This window comes from Ictalurus punctatus, chromosome 8 (assembly GCF_001660625.3).
Source record: "Ictalurus punctatus breed USDA103 chromosome 8, Coco_2.0, whole genome shotgun sequence".
NCBI classification, from domain to species: Eukaryota; Metazoa; Chordata; class Actinopteri; order Siluriformes; family Ictaluridae; genus Ictalurus; species Ictalurus punctatus.
Window position 1 is genome coordinate 30,258,903 of NC_030423.2, and position 21,066 is coordinate 30,279,968.

General features: G+C 41.9%; 2 protein-coding genes across 4 annotated transcripts in view; both read right to left on the reverse strand.

Moving 5' to 3' along the window:
* Positions 1–8,938, reverse strand: part of LOC108268711 (alcohol dehydrogenase class-3) — an 11,238-nt gene extending 2,300 nt beyond the window's left edge. Inside the window, exons 1-8 of one of the 2 annotated variants that reach the window (XM_017473828.3) lie at positions 8,869–8,938; positions 8,615–8,664; positions 4,713–4,814; positions 4,405–4,555; positions 3,455–3,542; positions 2,918–3,137; positions 489–749; positions 110–242 (exon numbers count right to left, since the gene is read on the reverse strand). In XM_017473828.3, coding sequence (XP_017329317.1) covers positions 110–242; positions 489–749; positions 2,918–3,137; positions 3,455–3,542; positions 4,405–4,555; positions 4,713–4,814; positions 8,615–8,632 — 973 coding nt within the window. In that variant the 5' untranslated portion in view covers positions 8,633–8,664; positions 8,869–8,938. Of the gene's footprint in view, positions 1–109; positions 243–488; positions 750–2,917; positions 3,138–3,454; positions 3,543–4,404; positions 4,556–4,712; positions 4,815–7,020; positions 7,132–8,614; positions 8,665–8,868 lie in introns of those variants that run through there. The other variant, XM_053682192.1, reaches the window with a different exon arrangement.
* An 828-nt stretch (positions 8,939–9,766) lies between these two features.
* Positions 9,767–20,543, reverse strand: LOC108268712 (alcohol dehydrogenase class-3). Of its 2 annotated transcripts, none has more exons than XM_017473829.3 (10): positions 20,436–20,543; positions 20,230–20,279; positions 15,550–15,651; positions 15,267–15,417; positions 14,046–14,133; positions 13,439–13,658; positions 11,711–11,971; positions 10,698–10,830; positions 10,329–10,467; positions 9,767–10,049 (listed from the first exon to the last, which is right to left on the reverse strand). In XM_017473829.3, exons 2-10 carry the CDS (start codon positions 20,245–20,247, stop codon positions 10,025–10,027), a joined length of 1,137 nt encoding a protein of 378 aa, XP_017329318.1. In that variant the 5' UTR covers positions 20,248–20,279; positions 20,436–20,543; the 3' UTR covers positions 9,767–10,024. The 2 variants fall into 2 exon arrangements, with proteins under 2 accessions (XP_017329318.1, XP_017329319.1); XM_017473830.2 differs by having other exon boundaries at positions 20,389–20,492.
* Positions 20,544–21,066: the final 523 nt, after the last annotated feature.

Consider the following 21,066-nt stretch of genomic DNA (forward strand, 5'->3'; position numbering starts at 1 on the left):
CAGCCTTTCTTTGTAGTGGATTTTACCTTCAGGTTTTTTATACAGAAATACATTTTAATAGACAGTGTGTAGCTACGAGTAGCGACGTGATAAACTGCTTGTTTCTTACCCCCCAAGAAGGATCCTTTAAGCTGTCGTCCCAGCACAAGATCCTTAGGTGACACAGACAGTAGGTTTTTTTCAGTCCATCCCACAATCACACAGGTTCCCCAGGCGCCATTGCAGCTCTCGAACGCCGCCCTCTAGTGGAGACAAAACACATGTATTCATCTGAGTCTGAATCAGAACTCTTTTGTCTCAGTGAGACCATATACACACAAATCCATATAAGAACATCAATCAAATCAAATGTGAATTGTATTATCATCTGAATCACATGTAATGTTCAATCTCTGCTTTCAGAAGATGAAGAAGGAGAAGCAGAAGAAGATGTTAGTGCAGATCAGTCACAGTGAAGGTGATATTTCACGAATCAAACTCAAACCCACCATAAGCGCGACGTTCCCCACACACTCGAAGCTGTAGTCCACTCCTCCACTCGTCATCTCCACCAGCACCTCCTGAATGGGTTTGCTGTGATCGTTAGGGTTCACAAACTCAGAGACACCGAACTTCTTGGCGATTTCGCGTTTCTCTGCGTTGATGTCGACGCCGATGATCCTGGAGGCTCCGGCAGCTTTACAGCCCATCACAGCGGCGAGGCCGACGGCTCCCAAACCGAACACGGCACAGACAGAACCACGCTCCACCTGCAGAGACGAGGAGGAACAACCACTGGGTTCAGAAATTAAAATAAAATAAATTCATCCACAGAAACATGTGAGAAGTTCAATTAATGTATTAATGTACTGCATTCATGCCACATGTATACACTCTCTTTCTAATTCATGAGGATGTACTTGTTTATAGACAAGGAAGTGACATAATTTAGGCCACACCCACTCTTATGTTTATCTTTAAATGTGACTTATTCTAACTAAGGACAAGGACAAGAAGGGGGAAAAAGAACAAGAAGAAGAAGATGAAAGAAGAAGAAAAAGAAGGAGATGGTGAGGAAGGCAAACAGGAATGAAAATGAAAAGAAGAGGAGGAAGAAGCAGGAGGGAATGAAGAAAAAGATGGAGAAGTAGAAGTTAAGAAGAAAATGGGTTAGGTTCGTATCAGTTAGGGATAGATACTGACTTTCAGGTTGGATCCACATGTGGGCGCTCACTACCTCACTGCTTCCAGCTGGAAGTAAAGGCTAACTAACGGCATGAGAAAGGCTGGAGTTTTAGCGCTGTCCAACCACATGCCCATGTATAGAACTGTCCGACCACAAGCACATGGATACAGCTGTCTGACCATGGGCCCATGGATAGAGCTGTCTGGCCACAGACTCTTGGATAGAGCTGTCCAACCACAAGCTCAGGGATAGAGCTGTCCGACCACGGGCTCATGGCTAGAGCTGGTTAGCCACAAGCTTGTGGATACAGCTGTCTGTCCATGGGTACGTAGATAGAGCTCTTCTACCACAGGGTCATGGATAGAACTAGCTGAATACAAACTCAGGGATAGAGCTGTCCAGCCACAGGCTCATGGCTAGAGCTGGCTGAGCACGGGCTTGTGGATAAAGCTGTCCGATCGAGGCCTTGTGGATAGAGCTGTCTGACCACGGGTTCGTGGATAGAGCTGTTCGACCACGGGGTTGTGGATAGAGCTAGCTGACCACAATGCTGGGATAGAGCTGTTCAAGCATGGGCTTATGGATAGCGCTGTCTGGCTGTTTGACCAATGGCTCGTGAAGCTTTCTGACCACAAGTTCATGAATAGAGCTGGCTGACCACAAGGTCATCGCTTGAGCTGGCCAACACTGGGCTTGTCAATAGAGGTGTCTGACAGCAAGCTCGTCAATAGAGCTGGCCAACCCTGGGCTCATCAATAGAGCTGTCTGACAACAAGCTCGTCGAAAGAGCTGGCTGACCACAGGCTCGTGGACAGAGCTGTCCATCCACAGGGTCATGGATAGAGCTGGCCAACCACAAGCAAATGGCAAGAGCTGTCTGACCACAAGCTCAGGGATAGAGCTCTCTAACCACAGGCCTGTGGATAGAGCTGGCTGACTACGAGCTCATCGACAAAGCTATCCATCCATGCGCTTGTGGATAGAGCTGTCTGACCACAAGCTCAAGGACAGATCTGTCTGACCACAGGCTCATGGATAGAGCTTTCTGAACACGAGCTAATGTATGGAGCTGGCCAACCATGAGCTCATGGATAGAGCTGTCTGACCATAAGGTAATGGATCGAGATGGCCTACCACAATCTCACTGATCGAGTTGTCCGACCTAGAGCTCATGAATTTAGCTGGCCAACCATGAGGTAATCGATACTGCTGTCTGAATATAAGCTCACGGATAGAGCTGGCTGACCACAAGCTCATCAATCAAATTGTCTCATGGATAGAGCTGGCCGACTATAAGCTAGTCAATAGAGCTGTCCGACCACAAGCTCCTCGATAGAGCTGTCTGACCACAAGCTTGTCAATCAAATTGTCTCATGGATAGAGTTGTTCGACCACGAGCTCACCAATAGAGCTGGCCCACATATAAATTGACACCATATACATAATAAATAAAACACAGCCTTTCACTGCTCTCTGAAGGATACCTTGCTTTACGGAGCAATGGGGGATTCAAATTCTGAAACTCTATGTCATGGTGTTTATTTTTTAAAAAGTACAGCAGTGTGTGTAAGTACAGAACTGAGAGTTCATAAACATTTAAAGTGTCCGGCCATTACTCAGGAGTTTAAAGTCCTCCATGAGACGGGTCAATCAGTAATATAATATCCTACTGTAAGATAAACCATTTAATTGGATGTACAGGTTACTCTTTAAAAGATGGTGGAATGAACACACACACACACACACACACACTTTGCCCGTGTTTAGTGCCGCTCCGTATCCTGTAGCCACTCCACAGCCGAGGAGACAGACTCGATCCAGCGGTGCGTCTTGGTGAATCTTAGCAACGTTGTATTCAGGAACGACCGTGTATTCAGAGAAAGTGCTCAGACTGGCAAACTGATACACCTGCTGCCCCCTACAGGTGATTCGACTCGTACCGTCAGCTAACACACCCTGCTGAAGCGTCTCCCTGAGAGAGACCAACAAAGAAACACATTAAAAGTCAGTATAATCAGCTGAGTAAACTTATTGTCAGGGTCAAAACGAACCTCATCACTATGGAGCAGTGAGGAGAAATATAACACACTACTCATTCCTGGTATTACAGACATTATCACAGCACAGCTTTACAAAAATCAAGATCTAAAATTTGTAGGAAGAAACTTGAGAGGAACCTGGTTCAGAATATGTAAGTATTATACAATAATGTTCTAAAAATCATTATGTTACAGTAGTAAAGACACAGTTTTAATTGGATCAAAATAACATCAACAACAACGTCCTCACCAGTTCTTTGTGCAGATGTTTGTCTTTGAGCTCAGACAGAACTCACACTCCCCACACTGCGGCAGGACGACAGGGATCACCTTATCACCTGGAGGGAAGAAGAGGAATAAGAAGCAGAAGAAGAAGTAGAGGTAAACACCACGCCTCCATCAAATTTCTGTGCCAAAAATGGTATTATAAAATAAAAGGGTGTGAAAAAATATTTGCTCCCCAAGGCCTGTTTCCATCAAACTTACTTTTACTGTAAGTAAGAATGTTTTACATGATTATGTCATTTCCTGAATAAAAACTGATGTTGCATAGGTTTTGGTTTATCAACAAAAAATAAAATAAGAGAGAGACATGTTTTCATCTCTAATTCAGTGTATATTGCAAACTGTGTACCTTTGATTTCTCTATAACCTGATACAGGTGAGAGATGATACTCAGGCTCAGACAGCTGCCAATTACTGACCAGTCCACAATAATTCTTATGTGTCAGCTAATTAACCCAAAGACTTCACTACCGGATCTTTCAGAACAAGAATCTCCACCTACACACCAAGGATGCTGTTTACTACGCTGTCTGTATATCAGACCTCCTCTACAATTGGGTTTCTGGAAGCCTGGGTCACACCCTGAAGGGACATGAGTGCTTCCACGTATTGTAGGATCCTGGGGCTCACCTGCTGTGATCATGTGCCTCATACTGACATACTGCACTTACCAGACCAACTGCAGAAGTATTGAGGCCATGGTCACACAAAAACAATTACACTGGGAAGGTCGCATTATCAGAACCCCCAGCTCCAACTGCCCCACAGAGTACTTTACAGTCAGGTACATTGTGTCCAAGGCTCAGCAGGTATGCAGAAGAACAGGTATAGAGAGCAGGTCAAGCTTTTCATCTGCTGACTGTAACACTGTAACACTGCTGATTGTGACACCTGGCAGCAGTGTGTTTAGTGTACCAGGCTGCACAGCGGTCACCCCCGGCCCGACGCTCTCCACCACACCAGCAGCCTCGTGACCCAGAATGAGGGGAAACAGCAGAGTCTTCACTCCTTTCTCACAATCATACAGATACGTCCAGTCTGTGTGACACACACCAGTCGCTGCTATCTGCAATAAACACACACACACACACACACACACACACACACACACACACACACAGAGCTTTAATCAGCGAGTGTGTCCAAAAATCAAGGCTGCAACCAAGATTTTCTAGAAGAACAGAAGGAACAAACTCCTGTTAGAGCTGAGGAGAAATACAGACCTTAATTCTCACTTCATGCTCTTTAGGTGGAGCAACTTCCACTTCTTCAACAGAAACAGGCTTCCCAGGTTCCCACGCCACAGCCGCTTTACACCTGATCACCTAAAATTACACACACAGAGCAGCACTGTTGAGTATCATCAAGTTTACATGTAAACCTCTCGGACATCAGTGAGGCAGCAAGTTTCTGTAGAACTCTCTCTTTCAAGGAGAGTAAAATCCTGCAACCATACAGAGGAACCTTCACACTGTAGGTGATTCCAAAGATTTGTAGTGTTACTATATTTTTTGATGACTTGCCTGTTACAGGTTTTGCATGTCACTTGAGTGCTTGAACAATTTCATCAGGATTGAATACAAAAACTATTACCTCTACGTCTGTAAAAGCCACACTCTTAAATTAACGTGCAACAGATCAGTCATGGTTTGGTGAAGACCACGGTCAATTACAGTCATGATCTTTGGGTTCATAACACATGTTTGAAAACACATGCTTTTTTTCATTCAGCACGTGATGGCGGCACCCTGCGGCATTCCGTTACTTCAGATAGAACAAAGAGACAATAATTAAACTAAACTAAATTGATATTGATATCAATACATACATACAATACATACAAAGCTGAGACAAAAAAAACCAAAAAAACAAAATGCCACTGAAGTAAAACAGCAACCCAGTTGAGGAAGAGTTAGAGATTAGAAAATCTTTAAAGTTCATGTCAGATGAGTTGAGCAAAGTCGCTAAAGAACAAGCTATGCTACTTGATCTGAGGGATAAAGTTAAACAACTGAAGAACCTTGTGAAAGAGAAGGATAAGAAAATTGAAGGATTGATGATTTGGAACAATATACAAGAACGGAGGACTTAATTATAAGCGGATTGGAAACAACACACGGAACGTAGGCCAGTACTGTGGCCAGAAACAAATTGGACATGGACACTTTTCTGTTTATGAAAAACGATGACTGTGGATTGTGGTGACCAGTAAGGACTGCATGGAGGAATATGAACTCATATGGATCTCCATAAAAATAAATGACAGACCTTGATAAGGATTTTTTGTTCCCATTCAGAGACACTGATGATGGGAGTTTGTAAATACAGCGGGGGGGTAATAAGTATTGAACGCGTGTCATTTTTTTCAGTAAATATATTTCCAGTGAGGTTATTCACATGAAATTTTCACCAGACTTCAGTATTAACTCTAGAAATCTGGAAATATAAAGACTTCACAACATTAAAGTCCATAAATAAAGTTATGTGTAATAAAGTGGAATGACACGCGAAAAAAGTATTGAACACACTAACTGAAATATATTTAATGCTAATGTGAGCAGTGGAGAGCATTGCCTATTGTTTTCTCTCTGACGATGGCACCTGCTGCCTCCAAGTGTTTCTGGAGCTCTTTCCGAGTGGTCCTTGGCTCTTGGGCTACTCTTCTAACTCTCTGGTCAGAGATCTTGTGAGGAGCTCCTGTGCGTGGTCGGTTGATGACGGAGTGATGTTGCTTCCGCTTGTGGATAACGGCCCCAGTGGTGCTTACTGGAAGATTCAGAAGTTTTGAAATACGTCTGTATCCGATTCCATCAATATGTTTCTCAACAATAAGGTTGAGAAGGTCTTGGGAGAGCTCTTCGCAATGAAAAATTGTCTGTGAGGACCGAAATAAATTTTGGGGAAAATAAGTAAATAAATTAAAAAAGTTATCTGAACAAGCATTTTAATCGGAAATGCAAAACTAACAAGAAAATAAATAAATGCCTTAGATGGCAAACTTGCACAATTATTAATATAATATAATCGGAGTAAACATCACTGAACATCATGACTGTGTAAGATAGTGTTGCTAAGATTAAATCATTATATCACACAAGCCTAATGTGAACATTTGATTCCTCAAACATTGCGGAAATCACCATTTCTCCAGTCCTTCCAAAGAATATAGTCACTGGTGTTGCTGTCGCTGTCTGTGATGCATCACACAGAGTAATGAAGGCTACAGCAGGGGGAAGAGTTTTCTCTTATAGAGCCCCACTGTTATGGAACAGTCTTCCAATTAGTGTTCGGGACTCAGACACAGTCTCAGTGTTTAAGTCCAGGCTGAAAACATATTTGTTTACTCAAGATTTTTGTGAATATTTTTTCTTAGGTAAAGGAGCAGATCTAGCGACAGGTATAGAGTGTTGTGGTGAACTGGGATGTTTGGATACTTAATAATCTCTCTCTCTCTCTCTCTCTCTCTCTCTCTCTCTCTCTCTCTCTCTGTCAAGCTACACATGATGCTCCTGAGATGCCAGTGATCCTGACCCCTTCTGCTCTCCGGACCGGTCTGATCCATCCTGATGCTCTGCTTCTGGTTGGAGTTCTCATCAGTTGGAGGTCACATGCTGCTGCTGAGGATGTCCCACATGGTGCAGCCTAAAGATCATTGAGATTTCTGAGGATGGTACCAATTAAACACAATAAAGATGCTTTGGACCTCAATTCATATGAACAGTTATGCTGTGATAGCTTTAGCACTACAATCACCACAAACAGTTCTGCACTCGAGTCTCCATCAGTGACCAGTGGAGAAGTTCAACACAACAGACTTCCTGTAGAAACTGTAATGAATTTCCTGCTTACACAACCGCACTATTTGAGCATGTAGTATTAGCACTTTTATAGAAGGGGTGTATTTATTTATAATCGCACTATCCGGTGTCACCCAGACGGGTTCCCTTTTGAGTCCGGTTCCTCTCGAGGTTTTTTCCTCATATCGTCTCAGGGAGTTTTTCCTCACCACGTCTCCTCTGGCTGCTCATTAGAGATAAATTCATACATTTAACATCTCTATCCTGAATTGATATATTTCTGCACCGCTGCTCTGGGACGATGTCCACCGTTAAACACGCTACACACAACACTGAACTGAATTGAATCACAATAATTTAATTCTGTATTAATGTGCCAGATTTAAAACCAATAAAACGTTTACTATAGGATTAAGCTGTTGCTCTGTCCATGAAGGATCCTAATCTTGAGCAGTTATTTTGCTTAGCAAAGCTTACTGTTAACACACTACATTTTGTGGCAGGAGTATTATTTACTGTAAATATGATTAATTGTAATTTAAGTTATTTATTAAACAGTGGATTTGATTATGATTTTGTTGCTGTTTTATAAAAGCAGTAAGCCACTCGAGGGTGTGTGTTACAGTAATTTAATCACAGGGATGGGGATTTTAATCAGTGGCCAGCTCTGAGTGTTCTGATTGGCCAGTCAGTGTGGGACTCAGTCCACCTCAAGTGGCCCAAAAATTGCAAAGTTGGTTGCTTGACCATTTTGATTACCTCCATGTATCGGCAAAAACAAAAACTGATCTCTAGAGCACATTATATTACAGTGATGCTTGAAAGTTTGTGAACCCTTTCGAATTTCCTGTATTTCTGTAATTTATTATAAATATGACCTAAAACATCATCATAGTTTCTAGAAATCCTAACGGTAGACAAAGAGAACCCAATTAAAATGAAATTTTCACAGAAATAAGTCCTCTATAGCAGCATTCTGCTGTAATAAATGTGAGTTTGAGACTCCACTGGTTACAGAGCTAGGGCGAGTAGAAATCTGGGGAAAGCCTACTTTATTCACGCATTTTGAGAAATGAACAGATGTAATATAAGCACAACAAATTTTACAGTAATTATGTTTAGGATTGACATACAATAGCTTAATCAGCATAATACATAAAATCAGCATAATACATGTCATCGAGAGGCGTATTGCTTTAATATACAACTACGGTGTTTATTGTAGATGATAAGAGTGTATTTTATATTAAGATAAGATAAAATTTTATATTATAAGGTGCATTAAGCAGCAAGCAAAGAAACAACTCCAGTAATAAATCAGTTCCTACCTTATTCTCAGTTGCCATTTTGAAAATAACCAGATCTTCAGTTACACGTCCTTAAAAAGCAACAAACACACACACACACACACACACACACACACACACACACACAAACAGACACACACACACACACACACACTCCTTATTACAAATTCAGTATACTCTAAAAGTTTACAGTAGTTAATGTGCAATTTGTTCATTTTTATCCTTTAATTTTAGCGCAGCATTTGGAGTTACAGAGGCGTCCTACATGACGTTACCTGTGCTGAAGAGTGTTTATGCTGAAGCGTGTTTATGCTGAAGCGTGTGCTGACGTGTGTGTTCCTTTGTTACATATTTCTAATACTGGAACTGGATTTAGAACAGGAATTCTTACAGAATGTGTTTTCTATTTGTCTGTTTGTCTCAGAGTCATAAACCCAACACTACCACCTGCTGCACACTCCTGATATCCACGATCACACACTGAATCTCTGAGAGAACACAAGAACCCGCTCTAGAACAGTTCTTCATCAATAAACTACGGAACTCTGTATAAGTATAATGGGTTAAAGACATAATCTAGAAGGGTAAAAGGTTCAAACATGTAGGCAGCTATGGGGTTTAATATATTAGTTCCCTGCTGAAAAAACAGTAGAAACCCTCATAGAATTTGTAATGGTTTTAATGGTTATAATGGGAATTGTATTGGTTTTAATGGAAAGTGTAATGGTCCCTGTGGGTCTCTCCTGGTAATTTGTTGCCTTCTACTGGTGGCATGTTTTGTCTAGTGGATACCATTAAGGATCAATAATGGTAATGATAATGGTTTTAATGGATAGTTGATGGTTTGTAATGGTATTTATAGTGGAAACCGTTAGAATTTCTGTGATGGTTTCGATTGTTTTTTTCAGCAGGATTGGTTGCTAGGCTGATACTTTTCAGAATGACAGTACACACTGCACTTCTAACTTCACTTCTAAATGTGTGTTAAAAATTGACAAAGTAATTAAAAAATCGCTGAAAATTGGGAATAAAATTGAAAATGAATCACTATGACTTGCTTATTTATTTATTTGTTTGTTTGTTTGTTTCCTTTTATTTATTTATCCCATGACCCTCTTTTACTTGGACGTTACACGTCCTGTTACTGATAATAAGGTGTACTTGTACTACATCTCAATGCCTCAGTGTTTTATTATCATATTTATTTACAATCACAGCATTAACACATGCACAACAAACACACAGACACGTCTTCTGTCCCGAGTTTCCGTCTACGTCGCTGTGTTTTCCTTTAAACTTTACAGAAGTACCAGCAGCTCTGAGGCCCACTGGAGAGTGAGTCTGTCGTCATGGTGATGAATGATTGATGTAGTCGTCATGGTGACTGATGATGTCGTCATGGTTAATGAACTGAGATTGGACGCTCACAGCTCACATTTTTATGACCGATCGGATACTGAGAAAGAGAGAAGAGACGGAGAGAGACAAGCAGGAAATGATATCATCATTGTGTCCTCATTTTTAATTACAACATGTGTTTAATCAGATTTAATCAGCTAACGACTTTCAAAAAAATTACTAGAAGGCGACTAAAAAAGGGAGAAAGATAGAGAGAAGAAACAGGAGATAATCAGAGGTAATCTGACGTGTTGTTTGTGTGCAGGAAATATATATAATCCCATTGAATAAATAACACGGTTCTATTGGTCGTATGATGGTCATGTGACTCACAGACCTTTTCCCACTGATCATCAGTTCGAAGGCGTGGTTAATCTCCTCCAGAGAGAGTGTGTGTGTCACAAACTCATCCAGCAAAATTCTGCCATTCATGTAGTCTTCCACCAGTTTGGGTAAACTACACACACTCTTCCATCCTGTTCAGAACACACACACACACACACACACACACACACACACACACACACACACACACACACAAACACAAACACACACACACACACACACACACAAACAAGCAAAGACAGATACATATTTTTACTTTAAAAACATTTTCATTTTACCTTCAGGTTTTTTATACAGAAATAAATTTTAATAGACAGTGTGTAGCTACGAGTAGCGACGTGATAAACTGCTTGTTTCTTACCACCCAAGAAGGATCCTTTAAGCTGTCGTCCCAGCACAAGATCCTTAGGTGACACAGACAGTAGGTTTTTTTCAGTCCATCCCACAATCACACAGGTTCCCCAGGCGCCATTGCAGCTCTCGAACGCCGCCCTCTAGTGGAGACAAAACACATGTATTCATCTGAGTCTGAATCAGAACTCTCTCGTTTGTCTCACTCAGTACGTTTACATGGACAACAATAATCCAATATTAACCCGATTAAGACGATACTCTGATTAAGAAACTAGCATGTAAACAGCAATTTTTAATTACCTTAATCCGATTAAGGTCATACTGGAAGTAAATACAAACGGAATTAAGACATGTGGAGTACTCCTGTTTTAGTCGCATTATCGATGTGTATTACAGACATGTACTCACCTTAATCACACTATTAACTTCGTGTGAGAGTTTTCACCGCATTTTGCGACAGGACACGATCACACACGGCAGTGCTCAACTGTTTTATGGCAAACAAGAGAGCACGGCTGCGTCCCAAACCACGTACTTGCCTACTATAGGCCTATAGCAGGAGGAATACATGTATCTCGGCTACTATTCAGAAGGTAAGTATGCGGTTTGGGACGCAGCTCATGGCTCAAAGCAGTCGTCTATTAGCACGTACAGCACGACAAATAATTACCCACACTGGAAGCTTCGTAAAAATGAAAACACCCAAATATATATATGGTACCATAACAAAGACGGACTGTATGTTGATACGTGAAATTCTGGAGGGACAGCGGACTGCGGTGATGTAATGACGTGTGCTGTTAAACGAACTATGTTCTATAACATGTAAAACGGGAACATGAAAGGAGTATTTTAAAAGCGACTCATGTAAACACATCAAATGAGAACTCTATTATCATCTGAATCACATGTAATGTTCAATCTCTGCTTTCAGAAGATGAAGAAGGAGAAGCAGAAGAAGATGTTAGTGCAGATCAGTCACACTGAAGCTGATATTTCACGAATCAAACTCAAACCCACCATAAGCGCGACGTTCCCCACACACTCGAAGCTGTAGTCCACTCCTCCACTCGTCATCTCCACCAGCACCTCCTGAATGGGTTTGCTGTGATCGTTAGGGTTCACAAACTCAGAGACACCGAACTTCTTGGCCATTTCGCGTTTCTCTGCGTTGATGTCGACGCCGATGATCCTGGAGGCTCCGGCAGCTTTACAGCCCATCACAGCGGCGAGGCCGACGGCTCCCAAACCGAACACGGCACAGACAGAACCACGCTCCACCTGCAGAGACGAGGAGGAACAACCACTGGGTTCAGAAAATAAAATAAAATAAATTCATCCACAGAAACATGTGAGAAGTTCAATTAATGTATTAATGTACTGCATTCATGCCACATGTATACACTCTCTTTCTAATTCATGAGGATGTACTTGTTTATAGACAAGGAAGTGACATAATTTAGGCCACACCCACTCTTATGTTTATCTTTAAATGTGACTTATTCTAACTAAGGACAAGAACAAGAAGGGGGAAAAAGAACAAGAAGAAGAAGATGAAAGAAGAAGAAAAAGAAGGAGATGGTGAGGAAGGCAAACAGGAATGAAAACGAAAAGAAGAGGAGGAAGAAGGAGGAGGGAATGAAGAAAAAGATGGAGAAGTAGAAGTTAAGAAGAAAAGGGGTTAGGTTCGTATCAGTTAGGGATAGATACTGACTTTCAGGTTGGATCCACTTGCGGGCGCTCACTACCTCTCTGCTTCCAGCTGGAAGTAAAGGCTATTGGGCTCGAATAATGGGCTCGTGGATTGAGCTGTCCACTCACAAGCTTATGTATAGAGCTGTCCGACCGCGGGCTCGCGGATTGAGCTGTTTGACCACAAGCTCCTGGACCGAAATTACCTACCAAAGGCTCATGGATACAGCTGCCCATCCACAGGCTCATGGACAGAGCTGGCTGACCACAGGGTCATGGATAGATCTGGCCAACCATGGGATTATGGATAGAGATGGCTGACCATGGGCTTGTGGATAGAGCTGTGCGACCATGGTTTCATAAATAGAGCTTGCTGACCACAAGCTTGGAGATAGAGCTGTCTGACCACGGGTTCATGGATAGAGTTGTTTGACCACGGGCTTCTGGATAGAACCTTCTGACTACAAGCTCATGAATAGAGCCTTCTGACCACAAACTCATGAATACAGCTTGCTGACCACAGTCTCATGGATAGAGCTGGCTGACTACAAGCTCATCGATAGAGCTGTCCATCCATGTGCTCGTGGATAGAGCTATCCAACCACAGGCTCACTGATAGAGCTTGCCGACCACAGGCTCATGTATAGAGCTGTCTGACCATGAGCTCATGGACAGAGCTGGCCCACTTATAAATTTTCACCATATATTACATAAATCAAACACAGCCTTTGACTGATCCCTGAGGGACACCTGGCTTTACAGAGCTGTGGGGGATTAAAATTTAAAGTCTGAAACTATGTCATGGTGTTTATAAAAAAAAAATCTACAGCAGTGTAAGTGTGAGTACAGAACTGAGAGTTCACAAATGGTTAAACTGTTTCACGATGACTCGGGAGTTTAAAGTCCTCCATGAGACGAGAAAGTGGGTTAATCGTTAATATAATATCCTAAGATAAACCATTTAATTGCGTGTTCAGGTTAATCATTAAAAGTTGTTGGAATGGAACATACACACACACCCACACACCACAGAAACACACACACACACACACACACTTTGCCCGCGTTTAGTGCCGCTCCGTATCCTGTAGCCACTCCACAGCCGAGGAGACAGACTCGATCCAGCGGTGCGTCTTGGTGAATCTTAGCAACGTTGTATTCAGGAACGACCGTGTATTCAGAGAAAGTGCTCAGACTGGCAAACTGATACACCTGCTGCCCCCTACAGGTGAAACAACCCGTACCATTAGCTAACTCACTCTGCTGAAGCTTTTCCCTGAGAGAAACAGACAAAGGGAGAGATAAAACGTCAGTATAATCAGCGGAGTAATCTTATTGTCAGGGTCAAAATGAACCTCATCACTATGGAGCAGTGGGGAGAAATATAACACACTACTCATTCCTGATATTATATGTTCAATTCAATTCTATTGTATTCTACTGATATAGTCCCATTAATAATAAACATTATCACAGCACAGTTTTACAGAAATCTAGATAAAGATTTAGAGGAAGAAAGTTCAAAGGAACCTGATTCAAAACATGTAAGTATTATACAATACTGTATGTTCTGAATATTATTATGTAATAGTAAAGTTTCTCTCTAAAGGACTGGTCACGTTGATCAGGAGTTTTAATTGGATCAAAATAACAACATCCTCACCAGCTCCTTTTGCAGAGGTTCGTCTTTGAGCTCAGACAGAACTCACACTTATCACAGTGAGGCAGGACAACAGGGATCACCTTATCACCTGGAGGAAAGAGGCAGAAGAAGAATTAAACAGCTATGCTTACAACAACTTTCCAGACAAAAAAAATATGATATTATAAAATAAAATGGTGTGAAAAAATATTTGCTCCCCGCAGCCCATTTCCATCACTTACTTTTAATGTAAGTAAAAATTTTTGACATGATTATGTCATTTCCTGAATAAAAACTGTTGTTGCATAGGTTTTGGTTTATCAACAAAAAATAAAATAATAGAGAGACATCAGACATTCATTTCTAATTCAGTGTATATCACAATTTGTGTACTCTATAACCTGATACAGGTGAGAGATGATACTCAGGCTCAGACAGCTGCTAATTACTGACCAGTCCACAATAATTCTTATGTGTCAGCTAATTAACCCAAAGACTTCACTACCGGATCTTTCAGAACAAGAATCTCCACCTACACACCGAGGATGCTGTTTACTACGCTGTCTGTATATCAGACCTCCTCTACAATTGGGTTTCTGGAAGCCTGGGTCACACCCTGAAGGGACATGAGTGCTTCCACGTATTGTAGGATCCTGGGGCTCACCTGCTGTGATCATGTGCCTCATACTGACATACTGCACTTACCAGACCAACTGCAGAAGTATTGAGGCCATGGTCACACAAAAACAATTACACTGGGAAGGTCACATTATCAGAACCCCCAGCTCCAACTGCCCCACAGAGTATTTTACAGTCAGGTACATTGTGTCCAAGGCTCAGCAGGTATGCAGAAGAACAGGTATAGAGGCCAGGTCAAGGTTTCACTAAAGAAGTGATAGATAAGACTTGAGAATGTGTAGGGCTCATCTGCTGACTGTGACACCTGGCAGCAGCTCGTCCTTAATGGGACTCGAACACTGGATGAAAAGGACAGGACTAGTAGGAGATACCATAAGCAACAGACAAAGAACACACTTGAATATACTGCTACCACCACAACCACTTATAAATACCCCATCTGTAAGACAACCTGGGGTTCCAGGATTAGACTGTTTAGCCATCTCAGAACCCACCATTACAGGACAAAAATGGACATCATCATCAGGGTACAATGGACAATAAGCAAGCATGCGCGTGTATGTGTGTGTGGCCGGGGGGGTGCAGGGGGGTTGTTTAGTGTACCAGGCTGCACAGCGGTCACCCCCGGCCCGACGCTCTCCACCACACCAGCAGCCTCATGACCCAGAATGAGGGGAAACAGCAGAGTCTTCACTCCTTTCTCACAATCATACAGATACGTCCAGTCTGTGTGACACACACCAGTCGCTGCTATCTGCAACATAAACACACACACACACACACACACACACAGAGCTTTAATCAGTGAGTGAGTCCAACTGCAACCAAGATTTTCTAGAAGAACAGAAGGAACAAACTCCTTTTGGAGCTGAGGAGAATTACAGACCTTAATTCTCACTTCATGCTCTTTAGGTGGAGCAACTTCCACTTCTTCAACAGAAAGAGGTTTCCCAGGTTCCCACGCCACAGCCGCTTTACACCTGATCACCTAAAATAACACACACACATACACACACAGTGTTATTGTTGAGTATCATTAGGTTTACATGTAGCAGCAAGTTTTTGTAGAACTCACTCTATCAAGGAGAGTAAAATCCTGCAACCATGCAGAGGAACCTTCACACTGTAGGTGATTCCAAAGATTTGGAAGATTCAAAGCTACCAACTCAAAGCAGCCTAGTGACTTTGTCTAATCAGTCAACATCCTCTAAATGCTCAAAGGGCTCAAGTATTGGCCCTGCCGTTGCTATACCGCTTGCTGAAGCCAAAGAAACCAAAGCTAAAGTTAAATATACAGAGAAGGAAATGCAGATAAAGGTGCAAAGGACATGTTTGGATTCAGAGAGCGTGTGTTTAGAGGCATGATTAACAGTGCTGGATGTTGAAAGGGAAGCCACTGTGGCAGTGGCCAAAGCTGAAGATCTGACCAAGTATCAAGACATAAATCCGACGGTCAACACAGATCTGGTTCTCATATCACTTCTCAAAGAACTAAAGAGTATGTACAAGATCAACCTAGATTGCAAGCTATTGCTCAGCTTGGTTCATCTACAATCTTAGGAGATTTGTGGCCACCACCCCCAATGACCGAACTGTTTCTGCCACCATACGTGATAGAGGCTCTCGATACAGTCATAGACTTTAGATGTTACAAAGATGGATATGATACCCAGATGGATATGATTCTAAGCCTTCACAAAGAGTAAAGTTTTTTCCCTCTGTCAAGAACAGGCAGGGTCCACTAGATGCGGCTATAATTGCTCACGAGTGTCTGCAGGTCAAGTCATGTGCTCCAACTCCACCTCTTCATGCTCAATTTTGCAGAAGCACTCCTCATGCAAACAGTGATGTGTATGAAGGTGCATCTGACCTTGTCAAATTCATGCCAAGGTGAGAAATCGTTTCCACAGGTCTTTTACAAAGTGATAACCACCCTGAGAATTACAGAGCATGGAAAGCATAATTCTTCACTGCTACTAAGGATCTCAATCTCACAGCTAAAGAGGAGATCGATCTGTTGGTCAAGTGGTTAGGAGAAGATTCTAATGAGCAAGTGAAGCTCATCATAGCGGTGCATGTGGAAACCCCTGACAGAGGTCTCTCGATGATTTGGGAGTGGTTAGATGATTGTTTTGGGGCACCTGAAGTCCTTGAAAGCTCAGTAATCATGAGATTAGAGACTTTCCCAAGGGTTTTGAATAAAGAGTGGAAGAAACTCAGAGAATTAGGAGACCTACTCATTGAGCTTCTAGTAGCAAAATCTGAGGGAGTGGTTCTGGGTCTCGTTTGCTTGGACACCGCATGTGGCATAGCCGGTCTAGTGTAAAAGCTACCTTTCAGCTTACAAGATAAGTGGATGACTCAGAGCTATATATTCAAACAACAACACAGAGTTCCCTTTCCTCCCTTTTATGTACTTCCCCTCAAAGCTGTCCATTCAAAGCCAGAATGCTTCCATGAACACTAACAGAGCATCCATCTCAGTTCACAAAATGGATGTCTCTCCTGAGAGTTCGACAGCTGGTGAAGCTTGAGGAGCTAAGATGGACTTGACAGTTCTTGAAGTTCTGTCCTATACATAAGAAACCACATCCTTTCAACAAATGTTGTGGGTTTAGAGAGAAATCCACTGAAGATCAGAAGGCCTTTTTGAAGCAGAATGGGATTTGCTTTAAATGCATAGCGTCAACATCACATTTTGCAAGGAACTGCAAAAAGCTTATCAGATGTACCGAACGTGACAGTGAAACACGTCATTCTGTCTTGCACCCAAAACCTGTCCATAGTTCTGCTAAAGCTCACACACTCACTGAAGATTACGGCAGAGAGAAGAAAGATTCTTCTGAAGACGATGTGTCTCCCTTATGCACAGAAGTCTACGGCAGCATTTTGACTGGCAAAACATGCTCCAAGATTTGCCTTGTCTCAGTGTTTCCAAGTGGTCAACAGGAAAAAGCAATTAGAGTTTATGCCATCATCAATGACCAAAGTAACCGATCGTTAGTGAGATCGGAATTCTTCAATGTTTTAGACATAGATGGTGACAGTTCTTCCTACTACTTCAAGACTTGGCGGGGGGTCCTTTTGGGGTCTCCAAAAAGAACAAGAGGCATCCATTGATGGCCGAGTCATTCATTCTCTAGCCTACCTTAATAGAGTGTGACAATACCCCAGATAATCGCTCTGAGACCCACCCCATAAGTTGCTCTTCATCATCCACATCTGAAGGGTATTGCAGGACAGATCCCGGAAGTTGACTCGGAAGCTCCAATCATGATGCTTTTGGGAACAGATATCATAAAGGTACATAAAGTGATCAAGTACATCAACTGACCCTGTAAAAGTCCATATGCTCTGAAGTTAGACCTTGGTTGGGTCATAGTAGGTAATGTCTGTCTAGGCAAGGTGTGCAAACCAGATAGAGTCAATGTTCTTTTCATCAACATCTTGGATGGTGGTCACCAATCACTTTTCAAACCATGTCCTAATTCTCATCACATCAAGGAGAATGTTTTGACGAGCCCCCAGGTCTTCAAGCTACGGTTGTGGGGAAAAGGCCTGTATGAGAAGAAAATGGACATAATTCAAAAGGTGATGTCTTCAAGAGAACAAGCTAGCACTATCCATCGTAGCTTTAACTTTTCTCTGTATAATGAAGGAAGGCTTTTACAAGGATGAAAAGAATAGCTGTGTAGATCCTCTTCCATTCAAACCTCAGAGGCTATGCCTACTGAACAATAAGACACAGGCTCTAGATCACATCAGATCTCTACAGTGGTCTTTTTCCAAGAAACCTGTCATGGAAGAACATTTCTTCGCATTCATGGAGAAGATACTGGCAAAAGATCGCGCAGAGGTAGTCCCACTGCTTAAGCAGCAAGATTAGTGTTGGTATTTGCCTCTTTTTGGAGGCTATCACCCAAAGCATCTGGAACAGATCCGAGTGGTCTTTGATTCAAGCTGTCAGTACAATGGTGTTTCGCTTAACGGTGTACTTTTGAAAGGCCCAGATCTTAACAATGGTGTGCTCTTGCACTTTATAAAGGATGCAGTAGCAATCACTACAGATATACAACAGATGTTCCATTGTTTACTTCTCAAGCCAGAGGATAGGAACTTTCTCCGGTTCTTCTGGTATGAAAATTATGACCCAGTGAAAAACATCATCAAGTACAGGATGAAGGTCCACATTTTTGGTAACAGCCCTTCTCCTGCCGTAGCGATTTATTGCCTCAGACAAGCAGCGAAAGAGGCTGAGTCAGAGTCCAGAGCAGATGTTGGAAAGTTTGTAGAAAGGGATTTCTACATGGACGAAGGTTTAAGATCACTACTATAACTACTTTGAACAAGAGAACTAGGCTGTAATAACATGTTCTATTTTGTAAAACATGTTGCATTCCATTCATCTTACATTCTAAAAACGTTTACATACGAATTATGCAAATTGGTATGAAGGACACGTCTCGTCAGCCATGACATTGTTAAATCAATCAGTGGGACACCCGCGCTTGCTTCTTTTTACATTCACGTCTATGTCAGCTGTCGTGCGAAAAACGGAATGTGCTGCTCCAGCTCTCGGCCCCTCACAGAACAGAGCAGACGCTGAAAGAGATGTGAGTGCAGCGGGAAAACAAGACCTCGCACTTACAGGACAGTACAGATGACATTTGGAAAGTTGCTAAGGTTTGTCCAAAAAGTCCCCAAAACTGGTCTGCACTGACAGCTAGATAAAAGGCAGGCTAAGCTCCTCCTCTCCCCAGCAAAAAGAAAATGCAGAGGGAGAGGGAACACAGGGTTTTTCATTTAAGCATATTCTATTTGAAAAGCAATAAATTACACCGAGAACCCAAATGATGCCTTATCTGTGTTATTTTTTTCTTGAAAGCAATTTGCCCTCCCCCCCGTTGAGAACCACTGGTGTAGATGGATTGAGTCAAGCCAAAAATGCCATCATTTGTGCTGTTCAACAGGAAGCTTTTGCTGAGGAATTCCGATGCATCAAGGATAACTAAAATATCTCAAAGAGCAGTCCTCTCTTTGCACCAAATCCCCTCACAGATGAAAATGGTCTTATAAGAGCAGGTGGTCGTATGTCTCGAGCAAACACTGGATTCGACGAGAGCAATCCTATCATTATCCCATGGCGACATCACATTGCAATCTTGAAATTTTCACAGAAATAAGTCCTCTATAGCAGCATTCTGCTGTAATAAATGTGAGTTTGAGACTCCACTGGTTACAGAGCTAGGGCGAGTAGAAATCTGGGGAAAAGCCTACTTTATTCACGCATTTTGAGAAATGAACAGATGTAATATAAGCACAACAAATTTTACAGTAATTATGTTTATGATTGACATACAATAGCTTATGCTTGGGATGGAATGACCCATGGGATAAAATCAGCATAATACATGTCATCGAGAGGCGTATTGCTTTAATATACAACTACGGTGTTTATTTTAGATGATAAGAGTGTATTTTATATTAAGATAAGATAAAATTTTATATTATAAGGTGCATTAAGCAGCAAGCAAAGAAACAACTCCAGTAATAAATCAGTTCCTACCTTATTCTCAGTTGCCATTTTGAAAATAACCAGATCTTCAGTTACACGTCCTTAAAAAGCAACACACACACACACACACACACACACACACACATTCAGTATAGTCTAAAAGTTTACAGTAGTTAGTGTGCACTCAATTGACTCATTCATATCCCTTACATTTAGAGCAGCATTTGGAGTTACAGAGGTGTCCTACATGACGTTACCTGTGCTGAAGAGTGTTTATGCTGAAGCGTGTGCTGACGTGTGTTCCTTTGTTACATACTGTATTTATTATACTGGAATTCTAACAGAATGTGATTTCTATTTTTTGCTGTTTGTCTCAGAGTCATAAACCCAACACTACCACCTGCTGCACACTCCTGATATCCACGATAACACACTGAATCTCTGAGAGAACACAAGAACCCGCTCTAGAACAGTTCTTCATCAATAAACTACGGAACTCTGTATAAGTATAATGGGTTAAAGACATAATCTAGAAGGGTAAAAGGTTCAAACATGTAGGCAGCTATGGGGTTTAATATATTAGTTCCCTGCTGAAAAAACAGTAGAAACCCTCATAGAATTTGTAATGGTTTTAATGGTTATAATGAGAATTGTATTGGTTTTAACGGAAACTGTGATGGTCCCTGTGGGTCTCTACTGGTAATTTGTTGCATGTTTTGTCTAGTGGGTACCATTAAGGACCAATAATGGTAATGATAATGGTTTTAATGGATAGCTGACAGTTTGTAATGGTATTTGTAGTGGAAACCATTAGAATTTCTGTGATGGTTATAGTAACTCTGGCTGGACTTTGTTTCATCATGTGCAGCAGTAAAAGACCTTGGAGTG

What these genes read in the sequence shown, in the direction of transcription:
- LOC108268712 (XM_017473829.3), bottom strand. An exon ending in AACCTCTGCAAAAGGAGCTG is followed by an intron (nt 13,659 to 14,045) that starts GTGAGGATGTTG and finishes TGTTTCTCTCAG; the next exon opens with GGAAAAGCTTCAGCAGAGTG. An exon ending in CGGCACTAAACGCGGGCAAA is followed by an intron (nt 11,972 to 13,438) that starts GTGTGTGTGTGT and finishes TCGTCTCTGCAG; the next exon opens with GTGGAGCGTGGTTCTGTCTG.